The sequence below is a fragment of the Trichoderma harzianum genome, assembly GCF_003025095.1.
Source record: "Trichoderma harzianum CBS 226.95 unplaced genomic scaffold M431scaffold_3, whole genome shotgun sequence".
NCBI classification, from domain to species: Eukaryota; Fungi; Ascomycota; class Sordariomycetes; order Hypocreales; family Hypocreaceae; genus Trichoderma; species Trichoderma harzianum.
The window spans coordinates 2,913,587-2,929,996 of record NW_020209251.1 but is presented as its reverse complement, the minus strand read 5'-3'; the positions used below and the strand labels follow the sequence as shown (position 1 = coordinate 2,929,996).

General features: G+C 46.1%; 7 protein-coding genes across 7 annotated transcripts; 3 read left to right on the top strand and 4 right to left on the bottom strand.

Annotated features, from left to right (window-relative positions):
• Window positions 1-217: 217 nt before the first annotated feature.
• On the bottom strand, window positions 218-1,043 carry M431DRAFT_3304 (hypothetical protein; the record flags this gene model as incomplete). Its single annotated transcript, XM_024914357.1, has 3 exons — window positions 218-597; window positions 654-893; window positions 959-1,043. The coding sequence occupies 3 exons, from the start codon at window positions 1,041-1,043 to the stop codon at window positions 218-220; spliced, it is 705 nt and encodes a 234-aa protein (XP_024778003.1).
• Window positions 1,044-1,631: 588 nt separating this feature from the next.
• On the top strand, window positions 1,632-2,957 carry M431DRAFT_549038 (hypothetical protein; the record flags this gene model as incomplete). The annotated part of the gene is made up of 4 exons (XM_024921275.1): window positions 1,632-1,733; window positions 1,783-2,454; window positions 2,551-2,647; window positions 2,697-2,957. Exons 1-4 carry the CDS (start codon window positions 1,648-1,650, stop codon window positions 2,955-2,957), a joined length of 1,116 nt encoding a protein of 371 aa, XP_024778002.1. The 5' UTR covers window positions 1,632-1,647.
• An 813-nt stretch (window positions 2,958-3,770) lies between these two features.
• M431DRAFT_79629 (hypothetical protein) lies at window positions 3,771-5,579 on the bottom strand (the record flags this gene model as incomplete). The annotated part of the gene is made up of 3 exons (XM_024922848.1): window positions 3,771-4,483; window positions 4,543-5,379; window positions 5,447-5,579. The coding sequence occupies 3 exons, from the start codon at window positions 5,577-5,579 to the stop codon at window positions 3,771-3,773; spliced, it is 1,683 nt and encodes a 560-aa protein (XP_024778001.1).
• A 611-nt stretch (window positions 5,580-6,190) lies between these two features.
• M431DRAFT_14851 (hypothetical protein) lies at window positions 6,191-7,742 on the top strand. The gene is made up of 2 exons (XM_024912780.1): window positions 6,191-6,320; window positions 6,387-7,742. Exons 1-2 carry the CDS (start codon window positions 6,245-6,247, stop codon window positions 7,700-7,702), a joined length of 1,392 nt encoding a protein of 463 aa, XP_024778000.1. The 5' UTR covers window positions 6,191-6,244; the 3' UTR covers window positions 7,703-7,742.
• Window positions 7,743-7,898: 156 nt separating this feature from the next.
• M431DRAFT_77290 (hypothetical protein) lies at window positions 7,899-10,270 on the bottom strand (the record flags this gene model as incomplete). Its single annotated transcript, XM_024922556.1, has 5 exons — window positions 7,899-8,469; window positions 8,549-8,902; window positions 8,995-9,306; window positions 9,354-10,051; window positions 10,115-10,270. The coding sequence occupies 5 exons, from the start codon at window positions 10,268-10,270 to the stop codon at window positions 7,899-7,901; spliced, it is 2,091 nt and encodes a 696-aa protein (XP_024777999.1).
• Window positions 10,271-11,773: 1,503 nt separating this feature from the next.
• On the top strand, window positions 11,774-12,563 carry M431DRAFT_549032 (hypothetical protein; the record flags this gene model as incomplete). Its single annotated transcript, XM_024921274.1, has 2 exons — window positions 11,774-11,854; window positions 11,907-12,563. 2 exons carry the CDS (start codon window positions 11,774-11,776, stop codon window positions 12,561-12,563), a joined length of 738 nt encoding a protein of 245 aa, XP_024777998.1.
• Window positions 12,564-13,202: 639 nt separating this feature from the next.
• Window positions 13,203-15,210, bottom strand: M431DRAFT_14849 (hypothetical protein; the record flags this gene model as incomplete). The annotated part of the gene is made up of 3 exons (XM_024912779.1): window positions 13,203-14,367; window positions 14,427-15,062; window positions 15,126-15,210. 3 exons carry the CDS (start codon window positions 15,208-15,210, stop codon window positions 13,256-13,258), a joined length of 1,833 nt encoding a protein of 610 aa, XP_024777997.1. The 3' UTR covers window positions 13,203-13,255.
• Window positions 15,211-16,410: the final 1,200 nt, after the last annotated feature.

Genomic DNA, 16,410 nt, shown 5'->3' with positions numbered 1-16,410 from the left:
GTTGCTCTGTCATAACATACAACAAAGAAGGGAACGCATTTTATAACGGGAAACTCACAATATATGGAGAGGCAAAACAAATTCACCTTCAATTATCATGTATAAGATCTCAAAGATTAAAAAAATGAGTAACTTGACATTAACTATTCTATCTGTACTAGAGCTTATTTGAAGCTTTCCGATTATATCGTGAGTCGTTAAGCCCTGGTATTCCACTTCAAGCCTTCAGGAGCGACTGCTTGATTGCTTCAGCAAATCCTGGTGCGCTAGCTGGGTTCTGTCCAGTGATAAGACGTCCGTTGTGTGCAACAGTAACATGTGCCTTGAATGGAGCGTCTGACTTTTCGAAACGTCCTCCCATCTTAACCAACTCTGTCTCCACAAGCACCGGGCATGCATCGGTCAAGCCAACCTTATCCTCCTCCTCGTTACTAAAGCCAGTAACGGGCGCATCGGCAACCAGATATTGGCCGTTGGAGAGCTTAACATCCTTGAGAACAATAACACCGTGGCAAATTGCTGCAACGATCTTTCCAGCTTCATAAACCTCACTGATCAGGGTTTTCAGGTCATTATCCTCGGCCAAGTCAAACAGAGCTAGGAAAATCAGTTATTTTTGCTGCTCAAGTAAACGATTGTGACATTGGACATACGTGCGTGGCCACCAGGGTGGCAGATGACGTCAAATTCCTTTCCTCTTCCAATATAGTCGCTGATTTTGCCAGTGTTGGACCATACTGACTCGTTGTCACGTAGGAAGGAGTGAGAGAGGGAATCGGTCGTCGCTGTGTTCTTAACAGAGCCTGGGTCAACTTGAGAGAAACCGCCCTTTGGCGAGACAACTGTAATGTCGGCAATTTCACTCAAGACCTTGTATGGGTGAGCAAACTCGGCTAAAGGATCAAATTAGAAAATGTTTTAATATTAAGAATCCTCATTTGTTAGGTTCGAGGCTTACGAAGGTACCATCCTGTGGGGGCGCCAGTTGTAGTGAACTTGGCGGCCGATGAGAGGACCATCAAAACACGGAACCTGGATGCCATGGCTGGTGATGAATTGGAGGAGTAGAGTGGATTGAAGAGTGGATTTGTAGATGGAACTGTTGAGATCTAATTGTTGATGAGAGAAGAAAACCTCTCCTACATGCCGTAGAAGGCATCTTATATACTTGGAAGAATCACACTTAGAACACGCTATTGATTTGATTCCAGAGTATTAGAGAAATCTTACAAATACATACATACGTATGCTGCATTCTCGAGTATATAGCTATAATTAGTAAATCTGGTTTGGACTTCTATGTACAGTTGCAGGTATACAAGATCTGGTTATGTCATTTCTCAATGAGGCTACAGAGTTCAGTATCGTTCCAAGCCAACTAATGTAGATGTTCCACGCACACTTGAGAACCAGGCTAGCGCCGGGCAAGTTGGAATCTGTGTACTTGGCCCACGTAAGTCTAGTGGTGTCTAAGCATCACACACTACGGGAGTTTAGCTCCTGGTTTATGTCGCTAATGCGCGGACAGCGTGCTTGGTAATCACGGCCAGCCGGTTCCTATAAGAGTTGCCGGCCGCCGCTACGGACACGGCCGCGAGTCCGAAGAATCCGCATGCAAGGTTGAGAACGGCAACTCCCGCAGACAAGATGCTTGCTCCTTTTGCTTGCAATAGATGCAAGCAAAGGAAGGGGAAGTGTGACAAAGCATTACCACAATGCGGACATTGCCGAAGGTATAACTTCACCTCTTTCCATGTATTCCCAGATACTCACGTCCAGCAGAAACGGTGGAAAATGTGAATATCCCAGTGGTCTTCGGCCATCCAACGCGCACAGCTCCTTGATTGCCCTTCAGGCCCAGCAGCGAGTTGTGCAGCAACCTTTCCCGCCTTCTTTCTTCCTGGATATGAATATCTTTCGCCAGGCTCGACTGGAACTTCCACGGCCTAGTCTAGCAGTTCCGGCATATGTCAGCGACTTTCTGGGTGGAGATGAGGAGGTCCGGCAGATGGTGACAACCTTTTTCAGTAATGTCTATGCATATATGCCATGTATATCAAAGACTTGGATATACCAGCATCTCCTCAGTCCACTTACCCCAGTCCATGCAGATTCTACTCTGCTCCTTCTTTCCATGCAGTTGATAAACTGGACACCAACGGCATCTGAAAGTCCCAAATCCCCTGCGTATATTGCCGCAAAGCAGTTTTTCTTTGAGCTAGAGAATGCTGGGAATCTGAGCATCAGACTCGTACAAGCAGGTATCTTCATAGCTCTTTACGAGCTTGGACACTGCATTTATCCGGCTGCTTATATGTCTGTTGGCACATGCGCTAGACATGCAGTAGCACTGGGACTTGACAAGGACATAAAGCAGAGTAACGCAACGGGACTCCCATGGGATGATATAGAGGAGAGAAGGAGGGTATGGTGGGCAATTTTGATTCTAGACAGGTATGCACTACTTAAATGGTCTATTTGGATGGGGCTGCGCCCGCAAATCTTTTCATTTATCCAACCAGTAATTTACCTAGCTGATGTGTTCTGAAGGTTCATCAACTTGGGGAATCCACCACGCATGCTTGCTACTGCGGACCCAGCAACTGGTGACATTCTCCCAGCTGACGATGCTTCATGGGAGCAGGGGGTATGTACTGGATATCGTTCAAACGTTCTGCAATCTGACGGTTATTCAGTTGTTGCATGCGACCGAATTATTCACCATAGGATCCCAGTCACAACTACGAATGGGACGATTCGCACGATTTGCTCAAGCAACATATCTTTTAGGACAAGTTATCAGACATGTCTCTGATGAGCCTAGAGATGACGCTTTCTACGTGCAAGAAGCTGCACAATTGAATCGCACTCTTCACGCTCTTATCCACCTCTCCCAATCTGAAGCAGAGACTAGAAGTCTTGAATTCTGTACACAGACAGCAGCGTGCTACATGTAAGAACTAACCAACATACTTTTTTACCCTAAAGGTATTAACGGGCAAATAGTGCACTTTTATTGCTCGAACAATCATCATCTTCGGAAAGAATGAAAGCCCCGGTTGGCAGTCAGTCGCTTAGTTACCCAATGGTTGACCCTGGAGTGATAGCTCGAGAGTCTGCCCGCATGTCCCAAAATTTCCTGCCGGGTGGCACTATCCCCTTACCTACCGTCTCACCCTTTATAATGCACTTGTTATATCAAAGTTGTATTGTACTGTCTAGTTTACCAGAAGAGCCAGCAGTGGATAATGCTGGTTCACTAGCCACCTTACAAGACGCATTAAGAGTACTAACTCAGAGGTGGCTGGCGTCAGGTAAGGTATTATCAATTATCAGTGTAAAGCACCAATTAACATGTCTTTAGGGGAATATGTATCACTATTAGCCGCTCGTAAACTCATGTCAGATATATAAATATAAAAAGTATAAAATGTAAGTATTTGTGTGAAAAAGAACATCTCATAAATTGATAAGCAGTTGTGTGACGCTTGAAGTACTACCCGCTCCCCATTGTGTACGGCGTCAGTCGGCCAAGTCCACGACATCAGCTCATGCAAATTTACCAAGGTTATCCATATAGGTAAAAATCGTAGAAGGAAATCATCGTACTTGATCTAAATTCTATCTAAATTCTATGGTTGAGAAACTAAGTACATGGTGTGAACGTTGAACATCAATTTTCTATCATCTTTTAATGCAAACATGAGTCAGCTCATGGTCATGGCAGCACTGAGCTTTCCAGGAAGAAATTCCGTCATGTGTCTACAAACTTATGCGGAAGTACTCTTAGGAGAAGCAGCACCAGACTTAGGCGGCCACTTGACACGTCTTTCAGCTCGCACATACAAATTGTTTGGTCTGATCAGCTGGAACATGGGATCGTACTCGACTGTCGTGTCTCCTTCGCGGGTGAACTTGTATCGGTAAATCAACTTTGGTAAGAAGACTTTGATCTCTTGAAGTGCAAAGTTGAACCCAATGCACATTCGTCCTCCCGCGGCAAATGGCATATACGATCCCTTTGGTCTGTTCTTGACCTCATCTGTGTCCCACCTATCCGGGTCGAACTTCTCTGGGTTGCTCCACAGTTCAGGGTTGTGATGGATGTGGTGCAAAGCGGGGATCACGACGGCATCCTTAGGAATCTTATAGCCACCCGGAAGAATAAGGTCGGTCTTTGCTGTTCGCCCTGGTTGGAATGACGGATTGTGTTTGCGCTGCATCTCCTTGATGTATTTATCTTGGAACACCAATCGATCCGTGTAATCTGAAGTAATCTGCGTCTCTTCGGTAAAGTCGTTGTCGATTAGCTCTTGAAGGAGTCTCTCCTGCATTCCTGGGTAGGTGACCAATCCATAGATGAGCCATGAAAGCAAGGAGCTGGTAGTTGTGAAGCCAGCACCAGTGGCGACAATAAGAGCCCAGACAAGGCTAGATTTTGGTAGTTTCTCGCCTTTGTTGTCGATCGCTCGAATCGCATAGTCTGAGTAACGGTCAGTATCAGCATGGGGAGATCCAATGAGTGGACATGGGGCTACTCACCAACCATGTTCGATGCCTCTATAGCAGCATCTTGCAGAGGAAGATCCTCCACGCCGCCTCTAGCAGCTCTCTGGATAGACTCCTCGACCATTTCTTCGACCCGATGCTTCACATCCTTCAAGCGCTTGGGATCACCAAATGGCAGGCTGCTATACCAATCGCCTTTGGAGGTGACTTTCTTATTTAGCGATAGAACCTCAGCAATTAGATGAACCATCTCATGAACGGGTGCATCAGGTGAAGAGAAATGGTTAAAGTCGAGGCCCAAGGTGAGCTTGCCAACAGCTTGGGAGCCAAGCTTCAGCATGTACTGATAGACATTCCACGCTTCACCCTGTTCATCCAGCGCATCAAACACTTTGGACGCATCTTCGACTGTTTTCTGCATAGTCGGTGCATAGTGACGAACAGCTTTGGGTCCAAGAGCGGGAGGCAGGAATTTATGGGCGACCTTCCATTCTTCCGTGTCGGTGTCTCCCAAGAACACACCGGCCGCTGGCGTTTTTAAGGCGTAAAGAGGATGGGACTCATTAATCTTCTTCGTGAAGAAGTCGGACTCGTTAAAAGCAATTAGAGCAATATCCGGGTCATTTGTTTGATACACAACACGGCCCATGTTAGTTGTCTTGATCACAGGTCCATAATGCTGGAAGAGACGTTGATGGTTGCCCAAGTGGTCTGGGTAAATCTCAAAGAAGTTGCCGAGATAGGGCAACCCTTTGGGACCGGGAGGGTCACGGACAGCATGTCCGTCGATAGAGATAGCCACTGGTCCAGTGATGGAAGTGATGTCCGAGACTTCTTGCAATGCGCTTTCCTGGACTTGGAACTCAATTCCTGGTAGGTGGTTAGTAACATGTGCCGATAAATCAGGCAAAATCGTTTGTTTCCTATGAGAACATACCATTTGGCTCGACAATGGCAAAGTAAGAAGCAACTAAGTGTTTGAGTCCATCGAGATCCAAGTTCGACGAGATGTCGATTTCTCTCGCAGACGTTATCGGCTCTCCAAGGAGATAAAACTGTTGTACTGCCATGGTGTTGGTGTTGTAGTCGTCAGACTTAGTAACACTAGCTTTCGATAATGTGTCTGTCTTCTAGTAAACTTCATCTTGTGCGAAGCTCGAGACTTATAAGTAGGATTCAAACGGCGCGGACTTTGCAATCTCGGGATCGCGAAACTTCGCTTACAACTGCCGAGCAAATCCATCCAGTTTGTGTGGATGACGTTATTCCTGCATCTCCTTGACATCTATCCTCGGCAATGCTCCTGAAATGCTACCCGAGGATCGCTTTTTTCACTTATTCACGATCCAATCAATTGGCTCGGCAAGGAAAGCCGGAGCGCGGCGAAGACAGTGTGAACCTTTCCGCGGCAACTGTTTCGGAATGCCCGATTTAGTGGGGGCCAACTTACACGCTGGAGATGGATGCAATGTCTTAATTCCTTCAGTTGATATGTTACACAGGCGTTCTATTATTATATATGGAAGAGAAGTCTGTCAGCAAAAAGATTCTTTCAAGATGCATCAACAAAGCTCTCTACCTCTATCATCATCCTCTGCTTTGGTCTGATTTGGAATATTTCTATCAGCCAAGTTCCTCTCGCTTCTTCCCTTAAAAAAGACAACTTCCTTTTAATTCTCCTATTCTCCTATCCTCCTAGCTTCGTAAAAAGACCTGTTCGAGTAATATTGCAGCTATGCAAGAATATTCTACAGAAGAAGTTGCCGTGCACAAGACCAGAGATGACCTGTGGGTTATGATCCACGGCAAGGGTAAGATATTCTCATCGAAGCAACGGCCGGTAATGCTTTCTTCTTTACTAATCTGGCCATATTTAGTCTATGATGTCTCCAAATACGTGAGAGACCACCCTGGTGGAGCGGATGTCCTAATTGATGTTGCCGGCACTGATGCAACGGCGGCCTACGAAGAGGTTGGGCATTCTGAAGATGCCGATGGGATCCTGAAGACCTACTTAATTGGCACCGCCAAAGATGCTCATGAGATTGTCCGCCCCAAGACTGTTCGACTAGTCCAGAACACAACCGAGAGTGCAAAGGCTATCAAGCCCTCATCGTCTATCGCCACAGCTACACTGGCAGCTATCCCAATTGCTGGTGGTTTGTCCCTATTACTTGCCTCGAATGGCCAACTCAATCTGCCGGAGGTGTTAGGGAAGGCTTCTCTCTCTCAGTTGTCGCCTCGCTGGCTTCCAAGCGTCCATTTGCCCCAAGGAGGATTCTCAAATGGATTCATTGCAGCCAGTCTTTTGTGTACTGCTGCTGGAGTTGTCCTCGGAATCCAGCTGTCGAAATTTACTCAAATCGAGTCCGGCTTTACAAAATATCCCCCGCATATGAAGAGCAACAGTGTCGCCAAAAGCAATCCACAGCTTGCTCGAGGCTGGCTGGAGCCCAAAGAATACAAAAGCCTTCCGCTGATTAGGAAAGACACGTTGTCACCAAACGTTTTCCTCTTTGTGTTCCAGCTACCAAAGCCAACTGATGTGATTGGCATTCCTATCGGTCAACACGTCGCTATCAAAGCTGCCATTGATGGAGCAGATGTTTCCAGATCATACACACCAGTCTCAAACAACGCGGACCTCGGCAGACTGGAACTCGTAATCAAGTGCTATCCAGATGGTTTATTGACTGGAAAATACCTGGCAAACTTAAAGGTTGGCGACAAAGTGCTTTTCCGTGGTCCAAAAGGTGCCATGCGATACAAGAGAGGCCTCTGCAAGAAGATTGGAATGATTGCAGGAGGAACGGGAATTACACCCATGTATCAGCTAATTCGCGCCATCTGCGAGGACGATAAAGATACCACCGAGGTCAGCCTGATCCTTGCCAACCGAACCGAAGAGGATATTCTCCTGCGCAAAGAACTTGACGCATTTGCCAAAAACTATCCCAAGAACTTCAAAGTCTGGTACATGTTGGATCAACCTCCTCAAAAATGGGCCTATGGGAAAGGATTCGTCACGCAGGCCGTCATGGCTTCGAAACTACCAGGGCCATCGCCAGACACCAAAGTTATGCTCTGTGGGCCTCCTGGAATGGTGAACGCCTCTAAGAAGGCATTGGTAGCAATGGGATTCGAAGCTCCAGGAGCCGTTGGGAAAATGACGGATCAAATCTTTTGCTTCTAGCAAGTGGGGTGGATTTCCGACCTTTACATGCAATTCCTGCAGTCATTTCACATTGCTTATAGATGTGCTATTTATTCTTCCATTATTCATAGACCAATATTTAGAGAACCCACTAGATTAGATGAAAAGTTTTATAAAAAGTCTTCTGAAAAATTCATTACAACTATTCCAAGCATTCAGTTCCTAACAATTATCTTTAATCTTCATCCAGGATATTCGTGTAATCTCTCAGCATAGCATTGTGCTCAAAATCCTCTGCCTGCTTCTCAACCGTTGCCGAACCTGGATCCGACGCGGCCAGGTCCAAATCTGCCATGAATGTTGCTCTGATTTCACCGAACTTCTTGCGAAAGCGGTCACTCTGCAGATCTTTCAAGATTCGACGAGCCGTACCACTTGTGATGCCCCCTTTGCGTAACGCCATTGACAAAAGTGCTCTTGAAACGGACGCCGTCACGCGCCAAGACCGGCGCAGTCGTTCATAGCCATAGACACAAAGCAAAAAATAAAAGAACGAGTCCTCATCTTTTGGTGTGTTGAGAATTTCGTTGGCGAGATATATCAGGGCTGTATGCCACAAAATGGTATATGTAGACGATGCGAAATGAAGTCTATAGTTCACGACAAGTTGCTTTAACTGAGAAATAGACGCAGCATACACGAGTTCCGGGGAACTGATACTCTTTGGAAGGGTTCGAAGACGGCTCATTCCGAGTTGTTGGATACATGGTTTGAAGAGACAAAGAACAGCAGTATGGAACCAAATGCTGGGATCGCCGATAGAATCAGCACAATACAAGATACAACAATGGAAGGGTATATGGTGCAGAGAGAGCGAGGACTTACTGTAAAACTTGGACATAATGCGGATTTCGGTTAACTCTCGAGAGGTATGATGGGAGAGTATTGCTCCAAACAAGTAATTCGCGGAACTTATATTCCGCGAAGTGCAGAGTCCCAAGCCCGTTCAGCGGCGATTGGGTGTTGTCATAGGTCAGGCTCACCTCGTACATGATGCTCCAAAATTTGCATAGATAAGGAAATACGCCTCCCATATACTGGAACTGAGGCTGTAGGCTAGGAGATCCAGGACCCTCTGCTCCATCGGCACCGTTGTCGTGTCCAAATCCGGGTATGGGCAAGTGTGGGGGACATCGAGGCCCCTCTAACCCTGGCTGATGATAGAAGAGCGACATAAGACTACACGTACGGGTGAAGAGAGAATATCCTTGAGTGAGTAATCATGGACCATTTTTGCCTCACCCAAAAGGGAACTGGAGAGGGGAACGTACCTGATCCAGTTGAATGAACCCCAAGCGGCGTGTAAATAGGCGCTGGCCGCTTCTGCAGTCATTTCGTCAACTTTGAGTTTTGCCTCGCTATCGTCTTCTACGCCAAAGAGACCTAGTCGCACGGCCATCCTGGTAGCCTGTGATATATATGACAATACAGCATGATCTCTTCCTTGGCCCAGGTAACCCAAGCTCAAGAATAGAGCTGCAGCCAGGTTGGGGATCGCATCGTGTTCTCTCTCGGTCTTCCATATACTCTCAGCCTCCGTACAGAATGCAATTGCGTGTACATCGATACTTGGATCTACCGCACTGTACATTTGCTATTATTTTCAACATTAGCAGTGTAGGTTGAGAACGAAAGTAAAAGGCAAGTATTTACACAAGCCCAATAGAGCAGCGCGTTGATCAGCATTGGGGAACAGTAATCATGTTTAAGATTTACGAAGTCCGATACAAAGAGGTTGGGGTCGAAGTATCCCAGCAGAGGATGATCCGTCTCCAAGTACAGGGATATGGCGCGGGCAGCCGCCTCATTTGATATCGGAACATTGGTCCAATGACTGATGTTAATTTGAAACAATCGAGAGTCGCAAAGTGATATTGGCGATGCCGTGGGATCAGTATCCCAAAACAAAGGCTGAGGAGAGGCTGAGGCAGCAGACTGCTTGCTCAGGGTGGTAAGCTGATGATATGCATCTCTCGATAATGTCTGGGGGATAATGGGAGGTAGGAAAGGATATGCATTTGGGTTCTGAGATTCAAGCTCGAGAGTTTGAAATGAATTATCCATAATCGCAACGGCATTACGAAGCTCAGATGGTCGCTGAGTTGTCGGCACTCCATCCCTCAGCGTAGAATAAATCACGGCCGCGTCAGTCTCACTCCTTAGCGAATGCAATATACCTAACGTCTCTTTTTCCGGGAGCGCATTGAGAAGACGCATCACTTCAACGAGAAGCCTTTGCGATTCTGGAGTCATCAGATAGTCGTCGCGGTATGTGCATCGCGCTGCAACCCCCCGGCACGCCAAACATGTTGGACGCATGCCATCACACTGTAGCCAGCATCAGACCGAGTTCAAAAGTTATTACTCTCACTTGATTATCCAATGAATTACTCGTATTTTCTTTCGGCGGCAGGCATTGCAAGCTACCGCCACACCGCTGCGACGTCGTTTCAATTGCTGCGAGCTCGAGCTCGAGCTCGTTCCGGTCTGCTCTGTGCCTGATGAGGACCTAGGGCTGGGGAGGAGCGGCTGGTATCGCTTCGCCATGTCTACATAGCAGCCAGTTGCCAAAAATTGCAGCTCTGATCTGATGTTATGACACACCAAATGAGAAAGGTGGTGGATGTCTGAAGCATGCTGTCACTTTGACTTAACGCCTAAATTGCTTAATATGCCCTGCTCCCCGCCCATGTTGCGAAATTACATAGAGTTTGTTGCCATTGAGCTTCTTGGCTAGTAAATCTCTAGTGGCGATTTCTCCCCGCATCTACCATATAGCCATGACAACACAGCTCACCAGCAGCCAATAAGATGCCTTACGGAGCGTTCTCCGATGATGTCACGGATGCGTTGTGTTGATTTTACATTTCATGTAGACATTAGGATTAGTCCTGTAGTAAGTATTAGAGTGCAGATAAGCAAGGTTCAATTTATCAACTTTTTTTTTTTACTCATCTATCACGTCGCAGCTTTTAATGACATCGAGGCATTCAACGAAGATTATATAGTTAGTTGGTTAGTCTTACAGAAAAACCTTTACTATCAATCTTGTCTTTTATCACAGGCGCTTATACACAGGTACAAAACTGGTTCATTGGAGAGGCGCGTAAGGGGATGGTAACAATTATCCAGGGCAAGATAATCAAGAAGCTAAATTCTCGTGAATCTCTTCGATTGGCTTTTGATAGGGTCCGGGCTTCTATCTAAACGATGGCCTCCACCAGCATCATCTTGATGTCTGAGGCCATACCACATGTCATAACTGTAATCCCAACTGCGTCTGGGTTATATGGATAGCTTTGGGAAATAGCTCTCTCTTTCTTCTTTCGTATGCTATACGTGGAACAAGAGCCATCCAATTACCTCAGGCTTTGATACTCTGTACCAATGCACTGGGGTACATTATTATCAGTGCATAGATAGCTGTAGGGTCGATCACGAAGTGATCAACAGTGATTGGTACACCTGTTCACATAATTGGAACCATCACAATCAACTTGCAGCTAGTCTACGTGACTACCAAATCATCCTTCTAAATCAAGGCACTCAACATCTAGATACAGAGTCAATTCGCAAGGGCCATAGCTAATCCTCTAGAAGTTTCCATGGAGAGCGTCTCATAGAGGCTCATTTCATAGTATATATCTTAGCAAAATAAAACAGAGCGACCTATATGCGGGCGATTTTCTTCACATGAGAAGATCCTGCTATGTAATTGCATCGGGGGTCCCACTTCGAGGTCATCAATAGCTTGTGGCATTTAAGAAGCATGAAACGCAAACGAGTAGCCTATCATTTGATGACTTTTACTGCCGAAGAAATAATGGAGATTATCTGTAAATTAGGCAATATGACAAACTCTTTCGTAGTCGGTTCAGCGGCCCCCTCTTCACGGAGATTTCTCCGGCTCACATCATTGGCCGGACAAGCTGAATCGCAGCTGGTATGACCCTTGTACTTTTCGCACATTTTGCCAGCTGGCCATATATATATGTGGGATGAGGAAGCCTTTCCAGCCAATATTCATGCAAATTAACATTAACCATCACCATGTCATTACCCAACCATATCTCTGCTAGTACTTGGCCGTCAGAAGCGCCACGGAATACGCTCGAATCTCGAAAGGTGCATGTAAGGTAACCAGAGCTCGGTGTGTTTGTGTATCGTGTTCTAATGATAACAGATGGCTCTAGACTGGCCTGCATCAACGTCGATGACCCCCGAATTTTTATCAAATCGTGTCCAAGCGCAGAATATCCCCATTTCAGATGCATATTATCCTCGAACAGCTACCGATCTGCAACAGTTATATCACGAACCATGTGCAACAGATATGGAGCTTGACACTCTCGACTCTGCTACTGGCAGCGAGAATTATCTGGGTTTGGTTGCTTCCCAAAATGAACCGAATTTATTGGATCGACGGATATCAATCTTTCATCAGGAGTCATTGATATATCCGATAGGGACATTCAATCAACATCAATATAACATAGATCAGGTATTTCCGTGGAATAATGGATTCTACGAAGAAATCTGCGGCTTTGACAGCAGTCTAATCCCTATGCAATATCCACTAGCCCAACTAGTAGAGAACCAGGAGAGCATGGACAAGAGTTTAGATGAGCATTTGGCTTCTCAGTATGCCTCTTCGGTGTCCACTAATAGTGGAGAATCCATAGAAATGATGAAAGATCACAGTCAAACAAAGGAAAGTACCAATATCTCCAGAGGACACCGTGTCGATGGAGTACTGAGGAGACTCCGTCAGATGGATCATCAGATAAGAACAATGAATCGGAAACAGATGGCCGATATAGTCTGCAGCAGCACAGTCTGAGGTACTTTGGCTCTATATTTACAAAACTTAGTTTCTCTATCTTAAATAAGGACAGCAAATGAGATATGAGACCAAAGGGAAGAACGGTTCCTCTCTTAATGCTCATTTGCAAACATCTTAAGTCTTGCATTTGTTCTATTCATGACGGCACTCGGCCATTTCCTTAGCCTTCAATATGTACTTATCTCAATTCTCCCATCTATAGGATCAAGTTATTTAACATCGATACACAGACAACATGGTATAGCCCTGTACCTACGACAAGTACGACGTCCACTTTCAAACCCGGATGATATATCTGAGAATTTCAACACAGATCACAATTTGATTCAATCTGGCTGGTCTGTGAAATGTCGGTTCTAAATCCGCGGTAAACCATATCTTGCCTCTTCGCTGTCAATCTACAAGGGCTCTAACCAGGACCTAATAATATCCCCAAATTCATGCTGTGATAAGGATCGTGATACGATATTTGCAAAATGCAAATGAAGGTTTACCGCAAGACACTTTTAAAATGAAGGGGTGAACTAATTCGCCGCGTAACTTGTTGTTTAATTGGCACATTCTATTAAGCGATCATTTTATATAAATACTATTTACAAAATCCTCTCCAGGAAGTGATGAAGAATAAAGGGCATTGTAAGTTCAAGTTGCAGACTGACTGAACGAAGCTAGACTGAGAGAACTCCCACTCACAACAGAGTGATTCCAGTGAAAGCTCGGTAATCATCTGAGTAGATAACAGTCTTGTTTTTACCGTCGAGATCGCACTGGTAAATGTTGCCTCCGAGATCGGTCATGTAGATGCGACCATTCTTGGTATCCAGTTTCAGGCCAATAGCCTCCTTGAGATGCCTGGTGAGCACTTCATAATCTCCAAAAGAGAGCGACTTTTCTGTGAGGCCAAACTCGTCCAGTTGAACCTTGTTCAAAGAGTTGCCAAAGGGAATTTCACCGCGATCAGTCCAGTAGAGAGTGTTGGTCTCTTCATCCACCTCAAGGTCAATTGCCTCGGGAAGATCCTTCAAAAGACACCTGATATCATCTCTTGTTTGGGCCGTCTGGCCTGCGGGAGTTGCAATATTGGCGCAGAAAATCCGGCCTTGGCTACCCTTTGAGGGACCCTTCTGGCTCCAGTAAAATTTGCCCAGCTTCGGAGCCACAGTGACACCGACGCACCATCTCGACGCATCTTGTCTATGCTCCTGGTTCTCAAGATCGCCATTCTGGATCAATAACTCCAGATTAGAGCCATCAAAGTTGCAGCGGTAAACGGAAAGGCCCTCGCGATCGCTAAAGTAGATTTTCTTGTCCACACTTTCAACGATCAGCTGCTTGGGGGTGTTGATAACGCCGGGAGCCACAAGAGTGCGAATGTCAGTTCCATCAGCGTTGGCAGAGTAAATGGCTCCATCAGTCTTCCCTGGAATGCCCATGTTGGACCAGAAGATACGGCCGCTTGGACGGTCAATATCGATACCGTCAGGCATTGCTTGACCCTTGACCAAAATTTGTGGCTTCTTTTCACCGGGACTAAATTGGAGAATTTCACCGGAGCTCATGCTTGGTGCAGCAGCAGAAAGACCAACATCCAGAACGAGCATTTTGGGCGCATTCGATGTACCGTTAGTGACTATCGGCTTAGCCGCTGAAGGAGGATAGAGGCCACCGTTGGCGGATTTGGTTCCCAGCTTCCCATTGTCCAAGAAGTTGCTCTGCAAATAGTCGACAGTATACTCAGGGGACAAGCCACGCTCTGCGATATAGTGGTTCTCAATAAAAGCCACCGTATCAAGACCAACATCTAACAAATTACTCATTAGTTGACCGCTTCCATTGGTCCTAGGCGTGAGAAATACTTACTGTCCATGGTTCGGCAAGGCGCCATGCCACCTTTGATGAACATCTCCGTCCACATGGAGTCAATCTCCTCCGGAACAGACACGCCCTGGGCCATGATGGTCAAAGCCTCGCGCTTGATAGCGGCCCAGAGACGGTTGAAGATGAAGCCTGTGGACTCTTTTCTTGCGACATACGGTAATGTCGCTGCCTCTCTTGACCTTTCGACCATGAATGGGAAAATCTCCGGGTTTGTGTGACCGTCTGTCATAAGCTCCACGATCATGCATTCCGGAGGCATGTAGTAATGCATATTCAGGATCTGAGCCTTCCTAGCATCACACACCTTCTCCAGCATTTCGGACGATTTGTAAGAGGACGAATTAGAGGCGAGGATGCAGTCGGTAGGTGTGAGAATGTCGAGCTCAGCAAAGGTATCGATCTTCAACTGGATCTTTTCTGGGACAGCTTCTATGACAAGCCAAGCATCTGAGACAGCGGCTTGCATATCTTCAAACGCCTCCGCCTTTCCAGGAGTCTTTCCAGTCTTCTGAGCGTAGGAAGTCACGTTTTCTTCGACGTATGCAACACCGTCGGCACGTTGCTGTGCGCTGGGATCCCGAATCTTCACATTGTATCCTGCGGACGCCCAAATACATGCTGCGCAAAGTTATTAGTATGTGTCCCTATCTAAGTGCATGTGTTGTCATGAGCGTTGTTTACCTATTCTACGACCAAGAACACCGGCACCTAAAACGGTAACAGGTCTGCTGAGGTAGTTCAGAGGAGGCTGCCACAGACTGGCCATTGTGTCGTAAAGTTTATGAAAACTTTGAGTTGTTGAATGGTTTGAATTGTTGAATGTTTTGAATTGTTGCAATTGTTGAATGCGTTGGATCGTTGAACTAAGATAGGGAGATATGTTGATGAGTTCCTGATGAGTGTGGCGGATTGATACCAAAGAGAGACATTCTCAGACTTAAATAACTCTAGGAATAAACACGCACTTGACTCTGAATTACATCACAGGACACTTCTCACTTATTCCCGCCGCATATTGCATCACAACAACTGGGCGAGGCATCGGAAGCGCAACTCCAGCTCGGGATCGCCTACGGCCGGCAACTACCAGCGACCGGCCGAAGTTCCGGAGCTCCTTGAATCGAATTAGGCAATTCACCAGAACAAGGAAGACCATTACCGAGCCTCGCTATGTGGATCCCGGACAGTGTTCATAGCGCATACTGAGAAGTCCAGAGCCCTGATTGGCTATTAGCCCATAGCCGAGGTGAAGCTATCCCATCCCCAGCTCTCCCGCGGCAACGAACCTTGTTTCAATGGACCTTGATAAGGAGAAAACAACCACAAAAAATCCGCAAGAAAAAATTCTCCAAAATGCACAATGACCCAATAAGCCCCTCTTGAAATAAATTACGCATTTTCTGATAGTAGACGTTTATCAAGAACTGAAACAAGCGGTCCGCAGAGAAATGGCTCAGAAACACTGGAAGCGAAACGTTGAAAGCTGGTCGGTCTCACCGATAACCAACACCTCGGTCGTACTAATTGAAGTTATTGCATCATTAAACAACGCGGCATTATATGCTCTCTCACTATAAACCTATCTGCCTCCTATTCGTCGAAGACATATTATATCCAGTATTTTTTACTCGATATACCCGATACATTCCACCTTTCAGACAGGTCGCGTATGTCGAAACTCCTCCAGGAAAAGTCGCCAAGTTTCTAAAGTTCAAGCTCTGCTCTTAGTCTCTTAGTCTAATAAGAAAGCCGAAATTAAAGAAGACCATGGCAGACATATACAATAATAACGAATATCACGGTCGACAATACCATGCCCACTCTAGAAGCTATGGGCCGAAACGAACACCTTTTGTCGGCAAATCCAGATACAGCACCAGAAGAGTAACTGGTACAATGCTTGCGAATCAAGTACAATATGGTATTTAAGAAATAAAAAGCGAATTAACAAACAGAAATACTAACA

Coding starts and splice junctions, on each gene's coding strand:
- M431DRAFT_14851 (XM_024912780.1), top strand. CDS start 6,245: ATGCAAGAATATTCTACAGAAGAAGTTGCCGTGCACAAGACCAGAGAT. Junction 6,321..6,386: donor GGTTATGATCCACGGCAAGG/GTAAGATATTCT, acceptor GGCCATATTTAG/TCTATGATGTCTCCAAATAC.